Below are 16,865 nucleotides of genomic sequence, written 5' to 3'. Positions count from 1 at the left end.
TGCATTGGCATGATCTTGGCTCACTGCACCCTCTGTCTCCTGGGTTCAACCTATTCTCCTGCCTCAGCCTCCCGAGTAACTGGGATTACAGACATGTACCACCATGCCTGGCTAATTTTTGTATTTTTAGTAGAGATGGGGTTTCTCTATATTGGCCAGGCTGGTCTCGAACTCCTGACGTCAGGTGATCCACCTGCCTTGGCCTCCCAAAGTTCTGGGATTACAGGCATGAGCCACCGCGCCTGGCCTGAGGCTAGGGTTTTTTAAGGAAACTTTGGTGGACAAGGGGCTGGGGTAACTGAAACAATGGATCAGGTATGGATGAAATCACAGGGGTGTCCAAAACTATCTTTGTATGGCTGAGTCAGTTCCTGGGAGTGGGTCTCAGGACCAGGTGGTAGCTCTTGGTCTGCCAAAATGCTCACTCTGAAAACTATCTCAAACACAAGTTCTTTTATTTTCCTTAAAAAAACAAAAGCAAAACCAAAACAAAACATTATTGCCAGGAGCAGTGGCTCATGCCTGTAATCCCAGCACTTTGGGAGGCCGAGGCAGGCGGATCACCTGAGGTCAGGAGTGACCAGAAGACAGGAGTGTGACCCTCTGTCACGCCCGGACAGTGCCACTAGAGGGCTCCTTGGTCTAGCGGTAACGCCAGCGTCTGGGAAGACTCCCGTGGCCTAGCGGACCTTGGTCTAGTGGTCACGTCAGTGCCTAGAAAAAGCACCCATTACTTAGCAGACCGGGAAAGGGAGCTTCCCTTTCCCCAGGGGAGTTAGAGAAGACTCTGCTCCACCGCCTCTTGTGGAGGGCCTGACTGATGTCAGCCGCCCACAGCCATCCGGAGGCCTCACCGCCTCCCTGTGATGCTGTGCTTCAGCGGTCACGCTCCCGTTTCACTTTCATGTTCCATCCTGTACACCTGGCTCCGCCCTCTACGGAGCAGTAGCAAAATTAGTGAAAGTATTCAAGTCTTTGATCTTTCTGAAAAGAGCATAGAAGAAATAATGACGTAAGCTGTCCTCTCTCTCTCCGCCTCGGCTACCTAACAGGGAAGGGCCCCCTGTCTGGTGGACACGTGACTCACGTGACCTTATCAATCACTGGAGATGACTCACACTCTTTACCCTGCCCCTTATTATCCGATAAATAACAGTGCGGCCAGGCATTCGGGGCCACTATCGGTCTCCCCGTCTTGGTGGTAGTGGTCCCCCAGACCCAGCTGTCTTTTCTTCTCTGTCTTGTGTCTTTATCGCTACAATCTCTCATTTCCACACATGGCGAGAAAGACCCCACAGACCCTGTAGGGCTGGTCCCTACAGTGGCGCAATCATAGTTCACTATAGCCTCCAACTCTTGGGCTCAAGCAATCCTCCTGCCTTGGCCTCCTGAGTAGCTGGGGCTAGAGGCATGCCCCACCATGACTCTAAAACTTTGCCTCTGGCAAAGTTTTAATTTTTTTGTAGAGATTGAGGTCTCACTATGTTGCCCAGGCTGGTCTTGTTCTCCTGGGCTCAAGCAATCCTCCTGCCTTAGCCTCCCAAGAAGTGGGGATCACAGGTGTTAGCTACCACAGTCCGCTAAAAAGATGAGTTCTGCAGGTTTCACAACAGCGACGTTATTTACAGAAGTAGCTGAGGAAGTTACAGATCTTGCGACCCCTGGTTGCACGACTCTGGAGCACATATAGAAAAGGAAGCTAAGGGATGGCAGGTCATTGTTCAACCCACAACTGTGGTTTCGCAAAGTTCCAGCACCTTCATGATTCTAACCTTGTCTTATGAATGTGGCTTCAGGCCGGGCACAGTGGCTCAAGCCTGTAATCCCAGCACCTCGAGAGGCTGAGGTGGGATCACTTGAGGTCAGGAGAGACCAGCCTGACCAACATGGTGAAACCCTGTCTCTACTAAAAGTACAAAAGTCACCTGGGCATGGTGGTGGGCACCTATAATCCCAGCTACTCAGGAGGCTGAGGGAGGAGAATCGCTTGAACCCAGGAGGTGGAGGTTGCAGGGAGCAGAGATCACGCCATTGCACTCCAGTCTGGGCAACAAGAGTGAAACTCTGTCTCAAAAATAAATAAATAAAAAGTAAATGAATGTGACTTCAGTCTCTCAACAAGGACTGGGGGTCAGTTTTCCTTGTCTCAAAGTTTAACTATGAATTAAATTCCTCTCATGGTAATTTTGGCCTCTGCACTAGAATAAGAAAAAAAAAAAATCTAGCCTGTGAGGTTAGAAACAAGATGGTCAGTCATGTTAGCTTTCTCTCATACTTTCATTTCTGCAAAGGCAGTTTCAGGATCCCTGTTACGAAATTAATCGGCTTCCCCCCACCACCTCCAAATTCATGTGTTGGACTTGTAACCTCCAGAACCTCAGAACGTGACTGTATTTGGACACAGGATTCTTTTTCGTTGCTTGCTTTTTGAGACAGGGTCTTGCTTTGTCACCCAGGCTGGAGTGCAGTGATGCGATTGTGGCTCACTGCAGCCTCAGCCTCCCCGGCTCAAGTGAGTCTCTCACCTTAGCCTCCCAAGTAGCTGGAAGTGCAGGTACATGCTACTATCTCCACCTAAATTTTTTATGTTTTGTAGAGATCAGTTCTTGTTATGTCACCCAGTCTGCTCTTGAACTTCTGGGCTCTAGAGAGCTTCCCACCTTGGCTTCCCAAAATGCTGGGATTACAGGCATGACTCATCGCACCCGGCCAGACATAGGCTCTTAAAGAGGTGACTAAGTTAAAGGAGTCCTGAGGGTGGCCTGGAATTTGGTATGACTGGTTTTATAAGGAGAGATTAGGGCCTCTGCGAGAGGCTTCAGGAGAAATCAACTCTGCCAACACCTTGATTTTGGACTTCCAGCTTCCGGAAGTGTTAGAAAATAAACTCCTGGCCTGGTGCGGTGGCTCATGCCTGTAATCCCAGCACTTTGGGAGGCCGAGTGGGGCGGATCACGAGGTCAGGAGTTCAAGACCAGCCAGGTCAACATGGTGAAACTCTGTCTCTACTAAAAATACAAAAATTAGCCAGGTGTGGTGGCAGGTGCCTGTAGTCCCAGCTACTCCAGAGGTTGAGGCAGGAGACTGGCTTGAACCCGGGAGGCGGAGGTTGCAGTGAGTGGAGATCGTGTCACTGCACTCCAGCCTGGGCGACAGAGCGAGACTGTGTCTCAAAAAAAAAAAAAAGAAAAAGAAAAAAAATCCTGTTGTTTAATTGCACCCAATCCCTGGTTCTTCGTTATGGCCACCCCAGCGGGATGAAACAGCCCTCCCTGACCGCACCGCTTGCCTGAGTCTGGGCTGGGGCTTGTGCGCATGCGCAATGGAGCTGGGTGCGCGGGAATCCGGTGCAGAGGCTTGGGCTCCCTGGGCGTAGCGATGTAGTCGCTGCACAGCTCCTTCAGCCGGGATCTCAGTGGGTGAAGACTGCGGGAATCTTCGGTGCCAAAGCTTCTGTGGTCCTCCTGCTTTCCTTTTCCCGCTGTGGCGGGAGGTCGCGGGCTGGAGGTGTTTCCGCCTGGTCCTGAGCAGGGCCAACCTGGAGGTAAAATGCCCCCTGCGCTTTTATACAGCCCTCCTTGGCTTGTGGGCCCTGCTCGGTTGCTCCAGCTTTTTCAGCTGTCCCGAAGCTCACCCAGAGCTATTTGCATCCGTGGGATCACGTGGAAAGAGGGACTTTCCAGGGTTCCTTAATGATGTCACTCTTCTATAATTAGGCACCCAAGACCAGTATTCAAAAAAGGAATGTTGTCGTTATATAACTATATTGGAGATAAATATTCCTCAGAACAGATTTAGCTAATCTTCCTATGCAATGGGCTGCCTAATAACCATCATGTATAACATCATACTCAAATACCCAGAAAAAGAAATATTGAAGCCAGGCATGGTGGCTCACGCCTGTAATCCCAGCACTTTGGGAGGCTGAGGCAGGCGGATCATGTGAGGTTAGGAGTTCTGAGACCAGCCTGGCCAACATGGTGAAACCCCATCTCTACTAAAAAATACAAAAATTAGCCGGGCATGGTGGTGTGTGCCTGTAATCCCAGCTACTACTTGGGAGGCTGAGGCAGGAAAATTGCTTCAACCCAGGAGGTAAAGGTTGCAGTGAGCCAGATTCTTGGGGCCAAGTCTGGTTCATTTAATGTCAATTTTTAGAAAATCTGTGAGCTCCATTCACAGTGAAGGTTTGAAGCCCAGAAGTGGCTTCCCAACAGGGAACCGCATTTCCCAGCATCCTTTGCAGCTAGGTGTGGTCATGTGACCAAGTTCCAGTCAGTGTAAAGGAGCATCTGTGCTGAGCACCACTTCCAGGAGTAGCTCCTAGAAACCTCCTATACTACCCTCCTGCCTACTCTTCCTGAAGCCCAGCACTAAACATCCCAACTTGATGGGTTTCGAATTTTTACTTTTTTTTTTTTGAGATGGAGTCTTACTCTTTGTCACCCAGGCTGGAGTGCAGTGGTGCGATCTCAGCTCACTGCAACCTCTCCCTCCTGGGTTCCAGCGATTCTCCTACCTCAGCCTCCTGAGTAGCTGGGAATATAGGCACCCGCCACCACGCCCAGCTAATTATTTTTGTATTTTTAGTAGAGACGGGGTTTTACCGTGTTGGCCGGGCTGGCTCGAACTGCTGAACTCAAGTGATCCACCTGCCTCGGCTTCCCAAAGTGCTGGGATTACAGGCACGAGCCACCACACCCGGCCTGAATTCTTATTTTTTAAAAATAGAGATGAGGCCGTAATCCCAGCACTTTGGGAGGCCAAGGCAGGAGTATCACCAATTTTAGAACAGGATTTCACCAGGGAGAAGATGGTTTCCCCTGTTCCCCCTAACTCCAGGCTCATCTCTTCAATGCCCACAACTCCAGCCATTGCAGGATCTTTTCACTGCTAGACCTGACCATGCCATTGCCCGACCTGTGGGATGAGGTTCCGCACCTCACAGCAGCTCACGAGGCTCTCCACAGTAGAGTGAATAGTTACAGATGCAGGGTCAAGGAGCTGACAGCATGGACCAAACCCTGGCCCACCACCTGCTAGACAGTGGACCTAGGGAAGGTATCTTACATCCCTGCACCCCTCAGTGTCCTCATTTGTTAAATGGGGAGAATAAAAGTACCTACCTGATGGAGCCATCATGCGGGTCACTGAGGAGTGAGGATGACCCTGCCCAGCTCCAGCTGTGGCGGGAGGTGTGTTCCTGGGACCCTGCACTGGTGCGGGAAGAGCCAAGCCCAAGGGAACCATGGATCTCCACACAGAGCCGGACAGTGACGTGGGGATCCCCTGACATACAATATTTAAATACATAGTGGTTTTTTTTTGCCTTATTTTATTTGAAATTGAAACACAAATGCATACTAATTTGCCAGTTCTTTAAGGCAGAGCTGTATCAGGAATTCTTAGCTGTGAGAAACAAGTCATTTTTTGTTTTTTTTGAGACAGTTTTGCTCTTGTTGCCCAGGTTGGAGTGCAACCTCCACCTTCTGGGTTCAAGTGATTCTCTTGCTTCGCCCCCATGAGTAGTTGGGATTACAGGCGTGTGCAACTACACCCGGCTAATTTTGTATTTTTAGTAGAGACGGGGCGCCTCCATGTTGGTCAGGCTGGTCTTGAACTCCTGAACTCAGGTGATCTGCCCGCCTCGGCTTCCCGAAGCGCTGGGATGACAGTCGTGAGCCACTGTGCCCAGCCGAAAGCCATGTTTTAGAGTGGCATAATCACACTGGGGCTTATTCTTCCCCCACTCCCACGAACAAAAGCCCACAGTTAGGCAGCTGCTGCCCTTGGCTCGCCGGCTTAGGGTCGTCAGGGGTAGTCCGTTACTCTCCTTTCTTTTTCCTCATGATTACAAGGTGGTGACTTGGCTCCAGCCATCATCTCTAGTCAGGGCAGGAGGAGGGGAAGAAGTGCCACAACCAGGGCTGTCCTTTTTGGTCAGGAAAGATGTTTCTCCAGAAGCCCCCAGCAGCCCCTGTGCTTATGTCCCCTGGGTCTGCCCACACAGGGCCACAGGGCCACGGCTAGCCAGAAGGAGAATGGGAAGACAATGTTGTATTCTTGGGCTATGACAAATAGAAACAAAATGCCCAAGAGATGGCGTGTGCAAGAGACCATGATGGAGACACAGGAAGAGAGACAGGGAGGGTGAAAGTCACAGTGACAGACAGTAAAGTGAGCCTGGCACAGACTTGCATAGCAGGGAACAAGGCCTCGCAGATACAAAGGAAGGAGAGAGAGGACGGGTGGGAGACAAGGGCAGGGGAACCTGATGAGAGAGAAGGGAAGAAGGGAGGGCAGATGTGAGAGGGAGAAACAGAGTGTGAGGGGCAGGGGACAGCTAGGACTCTTTGTCCCTCCTGTGGGAGTATCAGGACATCCTGACACTCTCATGTCCAGAAGCTCATGTTCCACGCTAGGCCCTGAGGTCAGAGGCCTCCTGCTCTAGAAGACCCAAGCCTGGGCCCCACCCCGAATGCACCTGTTTTCCCCAACCCAGCCCTGTGGTACCTAGGGCTGCGCGGGTGTCCCAGGCATCCTGCTTGCCTTGTCTGACCATTTCCCGATGGTTTTCCTCTAACATATCATCCCATGGGGGGTGGCTGGAATAATAACAGCCCCCTCCCAGAGATATCCAGGTCTTAATCACTGAAACCTTTAATGTGATTTTTTTTTTTTTTGAGATGGAGTCTTGCTCTGTTCCCCAGGCTGGAATGCAGTGGCATGATCTCAGCTCACTGCAACCTGTCTCCCAGATTCAATTGACCCTCCTGCCTCAGTCCCACCAGTAGCTGGGATTACAGGCATGCGCCACCATGCCTGGCTAATTTTTGTATTTTTATTAGAGATGGGGTTTTGCCATGTTGGTCAGGCTGGTCTTGAACTCCTGACCTCAGGTGATCCACATACCTCAGTCTCCCAAAGTGCTGGGATTACAGGTGTGAGCCACTGTGCTTGGCTTTTTTTTTTTTTTTTACATTTTTAATTTTTGTTATTATTTTTATTTTATTAAGGAGACGGAGTCTGGCTGTGTTGCGCAAGCTGGTCTCAAGCTCCTGGCTTCAAGTGATCCTCCCACCTCAGCCTCCCCAAGTCCTGGGATTACAGGTGTGAGCCTCTGTGCCTGGCCTCTGTCAATGTATGATCTTATGTGGCTAAAAGGACTTTGGGATTGAGTTAGGATCCTGAAATGAAATTATCCCGGATCATCCAGGGGTCCCTAAATGGAACCACTTGAGTGCTTGGAAGAGAGAGCAGAGAGATCTGATGGAGGAGAGGAGGTGACCTGATGACCTCAGGAGAAAGATTTGCAGGCGGGATGCTACTAGCTTTGAGGACAGTGGAAGAAACCATGAGCCTCGGAACCAGGTAGCCTCTGGAAGCTGGAAAAAGCAAGGACACAGTTTCTCCCCTGGAGCTCCCAGAAGGAACCGGCCCTGCCACCACTTTGACATTAGCCCAGTAAAACTGATTTTGAACTTCTGACCTCTGGAACTGTAAGAGAATACGTGTGGGTTATTTTAAGACACTGCATTTGTCTTCCTTAACAGGGTTCATGATGGTGCCTCCCTGTGGGATGGCTGGAAGGTTAAACAAGTTAAAAACATATGTATGTAAAGATTTTAGACTACTGCTGTCCAATACAATTCAATAAAATATTTGGCATGGCTGGATGGGGTGGCTTATGCCTGTAATCCCAGCACTTAGTGGGGCCAAGGAGGGTGGATCGCTTGAGGCCAGGAGTTAAAGACCAGCCTGGCCAACATAGCAAAATCCCATCTCTACTAAAAATATGAAAATTAGCCGGGCGTGGTGTCACATTACTGTAATCCCAGCTACATGGAAGGCTGAGGCAGGAGAATCACTTGAACCCATAAGGTGGAGGTTGCAGTGAGCTAAGATCTCACCATTACACTCCAGCCTGGGCAACAGAGTGAGACTCTGTCTCAAAACAAAAACAGAACAAAACAAAACAAAACAAATTTGCATCCTCTGTCATGCTGGCCACCTGTCAAGTGCTCAGGCATTGCAGGTGGCCAGTGGTGGTCACACTGCACAGAGCAGATACAGAAGATGCCCACCACGGCAGGCAGTTCCATGGCTGGTGCTGGCTCTGGCAGTTCCTAGGTCACTGCTACATGCTATGCAAGTGACACCCATGAGAGCTTTGCCCCCAGAGCCCAGCACAGACCTTGTCACAAAGTAGCTATCCGATAATTATTTATTGAAAGAAATGATGGGATGAATCCCAGACTCCGGTGTAAGCCACCCCCTCACACACACACCCCTCCCTTGACTCTCAAAAACCATAGCCTGCCACAGCAGATTTGCCAAAGAGCAAAGGCAGTAATAACCCTGGGTTCCGTCCAACTCATGCCCTGTACCCAGGCCCTAGGAGGGCAAGGACTCAGTAGGTATCTTCAGGGTCAGAGCCTGAGTCCTCGCCTTGTTGGTTCTGAATCTGACTTTGCTTCCGGTACAAACAGGCCACCTGCGGAGACAGGGTGGGACGGGGTGGTCAGAAGCTCCCTGGCTGTCCCCACTTCCACAAGGTTCGGGAGGCCACCACACTAAAAAGCTGGTAGGGCCAAGCAGCTGGGCGGCCCAGCCCTGCTTCCCAGGGCCTCACCTGTGCACTGGTGGTGGCCTGCTCTGGCTGCTTGTCTTCACGGACTCGAATAAACCGAGGGAAGCGAAGGGAGATCCCCTTGTCACTATCCACCTGTGGAAGCGGGATGGAGACTCCTGCGGTCCAGCCCCAGCGACACCCTGCTCAGTCTCCTCCCGCCTCCACTCTGGACTGCTTCCTGATCCACACGAGGGGGCCAGACGATGGGTTGTCATAAGGATTAAACAAGTTGACAAAGTGCTTGGAACCGTACCCGGGGCACAGTAAGTGCTTAAGAAATGCTGCCTGTTGGCCGGGCGCGGTGGCTCAAGCCTGTAATCCCAGCACTTTGGGAGGCCGAGGCGGGAGGATCACAAGGTCCGGAGATTGAGACCATCCTAGCTAACACGGTGAAACCCCGTCTCTACTAAAAATACAAAAAATTAGCTGGGCGTGGTGGCGGGCGCCTATAGTCCCAGCTACTCAGGAGGCTGAGACGGGAGAATGGCGTGAACCCGGGAGGCGGAGCTTGCAGTGAGCCAAGATCGCGCCACTGCACTCCAGCCCGGGCGACAGAGCGAGACTCCGTCTCAAAAAAAAAGAAGGAAATGCTGCCTGCTACCGCCATTACTATGATGATGATGATTCGGGCTGAGGCTGAACTATAGGGCCAGGGCATGGGTTCTAGAACCTGACTGGGATTCCAATCCCAGCTCCCAACTCTCAGGAGCCACGTGATCCAGAGGCAGTTACTCGAGCTCTCTAGTGCTCTACATCCTCACCTGTAAGATGGAGATGTCTGTGTGACTATGTCCTAGGGATCTGGAAAGGATTAGATGAGTGTCTATGAGTGACATGCTGATTACCACACAGCGCCCGCCGCACAGCAAGTGCTGGACACACACCGGGTCCAGTCCCTTGTTACTAAGGGTCCGTGGCTCTCTAACGTGCAGCATGGTAAAAAAAATTTTTTAATTAGATCAAAAATGTAAGCTATTGGCTGGGCATGGTGGCCCACGCCTGTAATCCCAGCACTTTGGGAGTCCGAGGTGGGTGGATCACTTGAGGCCAGGTGTTTGTGACCAGCCTGGCCAACATGGTGTGAAACCCTGTCTCTACAAAGAAGACAAAAATTAGCCGGGTATGGTGGTGCACGCCTGTAGTCCCAGCTACTCAGGAGGCTGAGGTTGGCCCACCTGAGTCCAGGAGGTTGAGGCTGCAGCAAGCCATAATCGTGTCACTGAATTCCAACCTGGAAAATGAAGACCGTGTCTCAAAAAAAAAAGGTTATTTAAAAGTGGAAGAAGTGGAAGTCTGCTTCTCATCAGAAAAGTATGTGCTAGCTTGGTTTTGAAGGACAAGGAGAAACTGAAAAGAAAATATATCTAATTAAAATTATTTATTCATATATTTTTTTGAGGCAGTGTCTCACTATATTGCCCAGGCTGGTCTTGAACTCCCGGCCTCAAGCAATCTTCCTGCCTTGGCCTCCCAAAGTGCTCAGATTACAGGCATGAGCCACTGTGCCCAACCTCATTTTAACTTTGAGATGTGCTGTGCTTTGGAAGGAGAAGCTGGGAGCTTTCCTAGTGCTGGCCACGGGCTGGTGTTCTCCCCCGGTTTACAACAGTGCTTCGGTGAGTGCTGAAGACTGAGGCACTAGAGAGAGAAATTAGCCAAGGCGTTCTAAAACCTGATAGCATGAAAATTAATTATGGTTGAAGAAGAAACTGCAGCAACATAAATGGTGAGGAGGAAGTGAATTCAGCCTTTGCTTAAAAGAACTGAGTCTCTAAAAATGATTTCAGAGCTGAAGATGAGATTATGATACTGAAAGGAGCAATGTACTGTTTTCTTACTACTCCTGGTGTGGTTTTTTTTTTGGAGACGAAGTCTTGTGGTGTCGCCCAGGCTAGGATGCAGTGGCATGACAGATCACTGCAACCTCTGCCTCCTGGGTTCAAGTGATTCTCCTGTCTCAGTCTCCGCAGTAGCTGGGACTACAGGCATGGGCCACCATACCCGGCTAATTTTTGTATTTTTTAGTAGAGGTGGGGTTTCGCCGTGTTGGTCGGGCTGGTCTTGAACTCCTGACCTCAAGTGATCTGCCCGCCTCAGCCTCCCAAAGTGCTGGGATTACGGGCATGAGCCACTGCACTTGGCCTGGGAATTTTTTTAATACTTTTTTTTTTTTCAGGCAGAGTTTTGCTTTGTCACCCAGGATGGAGTGCAGTGGTGTGATCTCAGCTCACTGCAACCTCCGCCTCCCAGGGTCAAGCGATTCTCCTACCTCAGCCTCCTGAGTAGCTGGGACTACAGGCACCCGTCACCACACATGGCTAATTTTTGTATTTTTGGTAGAGATGGGGTTTCACCATGTTGGCCAGACTGGCCTTGAACTCCTGACCTCAAGTAATCTGCTTGCCTTGGCCTCCCAAAGTGCTGGGATTACAGGCACGAGCCCCTGTGCCTGGCCCATTTTTAAAGAAAAAATGTTTTGACCTTGTTATCTGACAGTCAAATAAAATGCAAGCTCATCTTCCCAATCCTTACCTGGAAGAGCAGACATGAGCCAAGGTCCCCTCCCTACTCTGCTGTGTGCCTGCCCAGAATCCCACACAGGGCCAAGCCCAGGTCCTCTGCCACTCACCAGGCCGCGCGCAGCAGGGTAGATGGGAGAGAGGGAGAGGTCGGCACACTTCACCTCCCACACAGCACTGGGGTCCAGCCAGTGGTCCGGAGTCACGGCACCATCTATCCGCACATAAGGGCGGGGGCTGGGCAGCACCAGGGCCTGCAGTGAGCAGAGGAAGAGAGGATCTGAGGCTCTGGAATCTCAAAGTCAAGGCCAAGCCTTGGAGGGCTGGGGAGAGGGAGGAAGGGAAAAACACAGACACCCCTCTTGAAATAAACAGAAATAGAAACAGAAAGTGTAGGAAGGGAACAGAAACACACACCCCCTTAAAGTAAACAGAAACAGAAACAGAAATAGAAAGTGAAAGAAGGGAAAAGAAACAAGACACCCCCTTGAAGTAAAAAGCTGGGAAAGGTGGGAGTTGGGAGGAATGAGAGATGGTGGGCAGCACCAGGGCCTGCAGTGAGCAGAGGAAGAGAGGATCTGAGGGTCTGGAATCTCAAAGTCAAGGCCAAGCATTGGAGGGCTGGGGAGAGGGAGGAAGGGAAAAAAACAGACACCCCCTTGAAATAAACAGAAATAGAAACAGAAAGTGTAGGAAGGGAACAGAAACACACACCCCCTTAAAGTAAACAGAAATAGAAAGTGAAAGAAGGGAAAAGAAACAAGACACCCCCTTGAAGTAAAAAGCTGGGAAAAGTGGGAGTTGGGAGGAATGAGAGATGGCAAGAAATGAAAGGCCCTGGGGGCTGAGGCAGGACATTAAAGACAGAAAGAGGCAGAGAGAGGGCCAGAGACCTGGAGGAAGGAGACAAGAGACACAGTGGGAGGGGGACAGAGATGGAGAGAGAGAGGGCAACGGAGAGAGAGAACCGAAGAGTGGGACAGAGATGGCCTCAGGGTCCGTGTGTCCCCACCCACATCTCATCTTGAATCACAGCTCCCGTAATCCCCACGTGTGGTGGAGGGACCTGGTGGGAGGTAACTGAATGATGGGGGTGGGCTTTTCCTGTGCTGTTCTCGCAATAGTGAGGAAGGCTCACAAGATCTGATGGTTTTATAAAGGGCAGTTTCCCTGCACACGCCCTCTTGCCTGGCGCCATGTAAGACGTGCCTTTGCTCCTCCTTTGCCTTCCGCCATGAATGTGAGGCCTCCCCAGCCATGTGGAACTGGGAGTCCAGGAAACATCTTTCTTTATAAATGACCCAGTCTTGGGTATTTCTTTCTTTCTTTTTTTTTTTTTTTTGAGACAGAGTCTCACTCTGTTGCCCAGGCTGAAGTGCAATGGCATGATTTCAGTTCACTGCAACCTCTATGTCCCGGGTTCAAGCAATTCTTCTGCCTCAGCCTCCTGATTAGCTGGAATTACAGGCGCATGCCACCACGCCCGGCTAATTTTTGTATTTTTAGTAGAGAAGGGGTTTCACCACGTTGGTCAGGCTGGTCTCGAACTCCTGACCTCAGGTGATTCACCCGCCTTGGCCTCCCAAAAGTGTTGGGATTATAGGCATGAGCCACTGCGCCCAGCAAGTCTTGGGTTATTTCTTCATAGCAGTATGAGTATGAAAATAAACTAATACAGATCCAATATGTAAGGACAGACACTCATGCCTGAAATGCCTGTGACCATGACAACTCATACTCACACTGATCAGGGCTCACAGGCACTTCACAAGGATCAGTTGTGGCACCTGCTGTGTCCTGCGGCTACCCCCTGGAGTGAATGAGGCACAGGGGAGGCGAGGTTCCTTGAGCAGGGTCACCAGCTAGTAGACGCAGCGCTGAGACGTGAACCTGGAGATGCTGGACTCCAAAGCCAGCTTCACTGCCTGCTGCCCTCCTGCCCGCACCCAGAGCCCCAAGATGGTGGAGGTCAAGAGCCCTGACGGAAGGAGTGCGCTGTCAGGGGCAAGGGGCGGCAGGGGTGGCTGAGGCACGGCCACCATGACTCACCTTGAGGCTCTGGTGATGCTCCTCCAGCTCCTCGTCGCTGAAGCCAGTTCCGAGCTGCAGGGAGGAAGCGGGAGGTCAGAGGCTCAGCTGGCCATGGGCCCAGCACTTGCTCCCGCCATCTAAAGCTGTGTACACTCATGGTCCCCACCACCTTCTGGTCTATGCAGTATCCACAGAAAACCAGAGAAGTGGGGAGCTGGGGGTGTGGAGCATCCAGCCCAAGATTCCCCGGGTGGGGAATGCTCTCCCAGCAGGCCTGCCCTGTCCTCCGCTTTATGGAGAAACTCCTCTGCTTCCACTGTCTCCCTGGCCCAGGAAGTCACTCCCTTATGCCCACCCACATCCTCACTGCCCAGTAACTGGCTGTCCTCACGTCCAGTCTTTTTTTTTTTTTTTTGAGACAGGGCCTAGCTCTTTCACCCAGGCTGGTGTGCAGTGGTGCAGTCTTGGCTCACTGCAACCTCCACCTCCTGGGCTCAAGCGATCCTCCTGCCTCAGCCTCCCAAGTAGCTGGGACCACAGGCATGCGCCACCACGCCTGGCTAATTTTTTTTAAGAAGTTTTTGTAGAGGTGGGATCTCACTATGTTGCCCAGGCTGGTCTCGAACTCCTGGGCTCAAGTGATCCTCCCGCCTCAGCCCCTCAAAGCGCTGGGATTACAGGCGTGAGTCGCCATGCCCGGCCCATCTCTAATGTTAACACTGCCAAGAGCTTCTTTCACCTATCAAAATAGGAAAGGCTAAAAATTAGCAATAATGCTCGATGCTGGCAGATACACAGCAAGGGAGCAATAATGACCGGTATCACCTGGAAGGCTCCTTTTGCATTGAGAGTCTTAAGGATTTTTTTTGCCTTTTGTCCTGACAATAGCTCATTTAAAAATCTATCTAAATAATGCAAAATGGTGACAATGTAGATTGGTGGGCAAAATATTTGTGAATTATAAAATCAATTCTGTCACTGATCATGTAGGTTAACGGACACTAAGTATTTATGTTACCCATAAGAACAAAGCTGGCAACAACTTCCCCAGACAACCCCAGGGAGCTAGTTCAGGACACTGGGGCATAGCACTTGAAAATTCTTGTGCAGGCATTCGAGTCCTGTTGCCATACTGCTTAAGGGCATACACAACATTGAAAATAAAGTACTTCCAGGGTAAAAAGGCAGAAGAGAAAATTACTCATAGAGAAGGATCACAACTTTGCAAAAATGTAAATAAAACATTCCCTCAAATGTCACTACTGCGTGTCTCTGGGCGGTGGGATTCTAGGTGATACCTTGTTCTGCTTCTGTGGCAAAAGACTCAAATTTGCTGGAGAGGGGAATATAGGAAATACATTAAGAAAATCTAGTCCAAAATGTGCACAGCTTTAAGAACAACTTTAACTTGAAAAAAAATAAAAATCACTTCACATTTCCCAGAATTCCTTGCAGTTAGGGGTGAGCCTTGGAGCAGAGTAATGAGCAACAGAACCTGAGCAGAAGGTGTTCACTGGACGAGGCTGACTCAGGGTCCACACCCCTTTGCTCCTTCCTGGTGTGTGGAGCAGGCATAGCCATGAGGGCTGGAACTCCTGCAGCCACATTGTGATGATGAGGCCAGAGGCACATGACAAAAAATAATGTGGGGAGAGAGAGGAGGAACCTGAATCCCTAATGGCATCAGACTGCCCCCTCCACACTTCTCATTTCATAAGGAAAAAAATCCTTTTCTTAGTGTGAGCCACCACTAATCTCCATTAGTGGATTTGTAGCTAATCTCCATCTCTCACTGACACACATTCCTGACACCTTTCTATCCCAGCCCGTTTTTCTATATGAAGCAAGAGTTACTTATAGAACCAGAAAAAGTAAGTAAAAACTGGAGAGAACGAATCCTTCACAGGGGGATGGGAGTGCCCCTAGGTCTGGGTTGTGCAATAGGAAGTCCCCCCGGGAGTCTAATCTCCTTCCCTCCTGCTTCTGCGGTCAGCCCCAGTCCCCCAGGACCTTGCATATGGCCTGCAGCTCCTCACTGTCCTCGTCGTAGGAGGCCAGCAGGAAGCCCCCGTACCGGCCGGCCCGCTTCCCCCGGCCCAAGTAGGCGCCGATCACCACCAGGTCCAGGGTGTCGCCCACGCCATCAAGGTAGTCCTTCTTCAGCTGGGAGAAGAGGAGGCAAGAGATGAGAGGGGGAGCATCCAAGGCAGGGGCCTCACTGCTGGAGAGGGGCTCCTCCGTGGACTGAGGAGGGACTGGAGGTAAGTCTGAAGGCAATTTCCAGAAGGAACCCCAAGGATGGCCCCTGGGAAGAGACTGGACATGGGAAGGGCTTCTAGGTTTAAATAAGAACAAATGGGGCTGGGTGTGATGGCTCATGCCTGTCATCCCAGCACTTTGGGAGGCCGAGGCAGGTGATCACCTGAGGTCGGGAGTTCGAGACCAGCCTGACCAACATGGAGAAACCCCGTCTCTACTAAAAATACAAAATTAGCCGGGCGTGGTGGCAGGCACCTGTAATCCCAGCTACTCAGGAGGCTGAGGTAGGAGAATCGCTGGAACCCAGGAGGCAGAGGTTGCAGTGAGCCAAGACAATGCCATTGCCCTCCAGCCCGGGTAATGAGAGCAAAACTCCGTCTCAAAATAAATAAATAAGTAAATAAATAAGAACAAATGGGAAATGCAGGCAGGATCGACGGGACCTTAGGAGTCAGCCTTGATGCCCTCTTTCCCTCAGTACAGAGACGCAGCCAACTCATTCCGGCCACTCCAAAGGGAGAGCATTTTCCCATTCATTCAGACACGTTCACTGAGTGCTGACCATGTGCCAGGCAGAAGCTCAGCCTTGGGGGCACAACAGTGCTATTTCCTGAGACAGGAAAGGTCTGTGCTGGAGGGAAGATAGCCACAGACGGCCATAAGCACACAGGAAGAGCCAGTAAGCAGGCCTGGCCAGCTCAATGCCACAGTGCCTCCCGCTCCAGCCCCTCGTCCACCCCTCACTGCCCCCTCCACTCAAACATCCATGAACTCTTACTAACGACAGGCTCCTGCTCGCTGGCCCTCACCACACCCGTCCTCCACTCGAGGGGAAACCCCGAAGCTTTGCACAATGACAACCTGACCCTGTCTCCTGGCACGGAACCCTCATTGACTTCCTGAAACCCTCAAGAGGAAGATCCAGCTTTATCTCACAGTAGCCCCCAGGTGCTGCATCATCTGGGGCCTGCTCCTCACTCTGAGCTCACCTCGTGCCTCGCCTGCCCTTGCTCCCTGCACAGGCAGAGCCTGCTCCTCCCTCAGGGCCTCCGCACCGGCGGTTCTCTTCCCTAGTGCTCTGTCCCTGGCCTGATCACCTGGGGCACTCCCAGCCCCTCCTCGCTGGGCTGGAGCTGACTCACTTTTCTTCACGGCGCCCACTCCTGCCCGACTTTCTCTTATTCATGTCCTGGCTGACTTCCCGCCCAAGAGCCTGGCCTGACATTGGCGGGAGGCTCAGGAGAGAGAAACCTCATCTACGCTGCACCTCGTGGGATGTGCAGTGCTCAGGCTGGGGCTGTTCTCAATCACAACTCGTGAGCAAGGGCTTGCAGCAGGGAGAAGGTCTGAACTCGGCTGCAGCAGGGAGAACGTCTGAACTCGGCTGCAGCAGGGAGAAGGTCTGAACTCGGCTGCAGCAGGGA

At 51.4% G+C, this 16,865-nt stretch overlaps 2 protein-coding genes across 5 annotated transcripts in view; both read right to left on the bottom strand.

Annotated features, from left to right (window-relative positions):
* The window catches only part of PLA2G4C (phospholipase A2, group IVC (cytosolic, calcium-independent)), a 58,842-nt gene extending 53,546 nt beyond the window's left edge, over positions 1 to 5,296 (bottom strand). Inside the window, exons 1-2 of the mRNA XM_011946548.1 lie at positions 5,127 to 5,296; positions 3,290 to 3,538 (exon numbers count right to left, since the gene is read on the bottom strand). Of these exons, the coding sequence (XP_011801938.1) occupies positions 3,290 to 3,538; positions 5,127 to 5,296 (419 nt within the window). The remainder of the gene's footprint in view (positions 1 to 3,289; positions 3,539 to 5,126) is intronic.
* A 2,910-nt stretch (positions 5,297 to 8,206) lies between these two features.
* Positions 8,207 to 16,865, bottom strand: part of LIG1 (ligase I, DNA, ATP-dependent) — a 61,595-nt gene continuing 52,936 nt past the window's right edge. For all 4 annotated transcript variants that reach the window (XM_011946476.1, XM_011946474.1, XM_011946478.1 and 1 more), the window contains 5 exons: positions 15,193 to 15,345; positions 13,201 to 13,254; positions 11,262 to 11,405; positions 8,633 to 8,725; positions 8,207 to 8,494 (listed from right to left, as the gene is read on the bottom strand). In XM_011946476.1, coding sequence (XP_011801866.1) covers positions 8,411 to 8,494; positions 8,633 to 8,725; positions 11,262 to 11,405; positions 13,201 to 13,254; positions 15,193 to 15,345 — 528 coding nt within the window. In that variant the 3' untranslated portion in view covers positions 8,207 to 8,410. The remainder of the gene's footprint in view (positions 8,495 to 8,632; positions 8,726 to 11,261; positions 11,406 to 13,200; positions 13,255 to 15,192; positions 15,346 to 16,865) is intronic.

Source organism: Colobus angolensis, unplaced genomic scaffold, assembly GCF_000951035.1.
Source record: "Colobus angolensis palliatus isolate OR3802 unplaced genomic scaffold, Cang.pa_1.0 Scaffold25, whole genome shotgun sequence".
In the NCBI taxonomy this organism is placed as follows: domain Eukaryota; kingdom Metazoa; phylum Chordata; class Mammalia; order Primates; family Cercopithecidae; genus Colobus; species Colobus angolensis.
The sequence above is the reverse complement of the archived record's forward strand: the minus strand, read 5'-3'. Positions and strand labels throughout refer to the sequence as shown.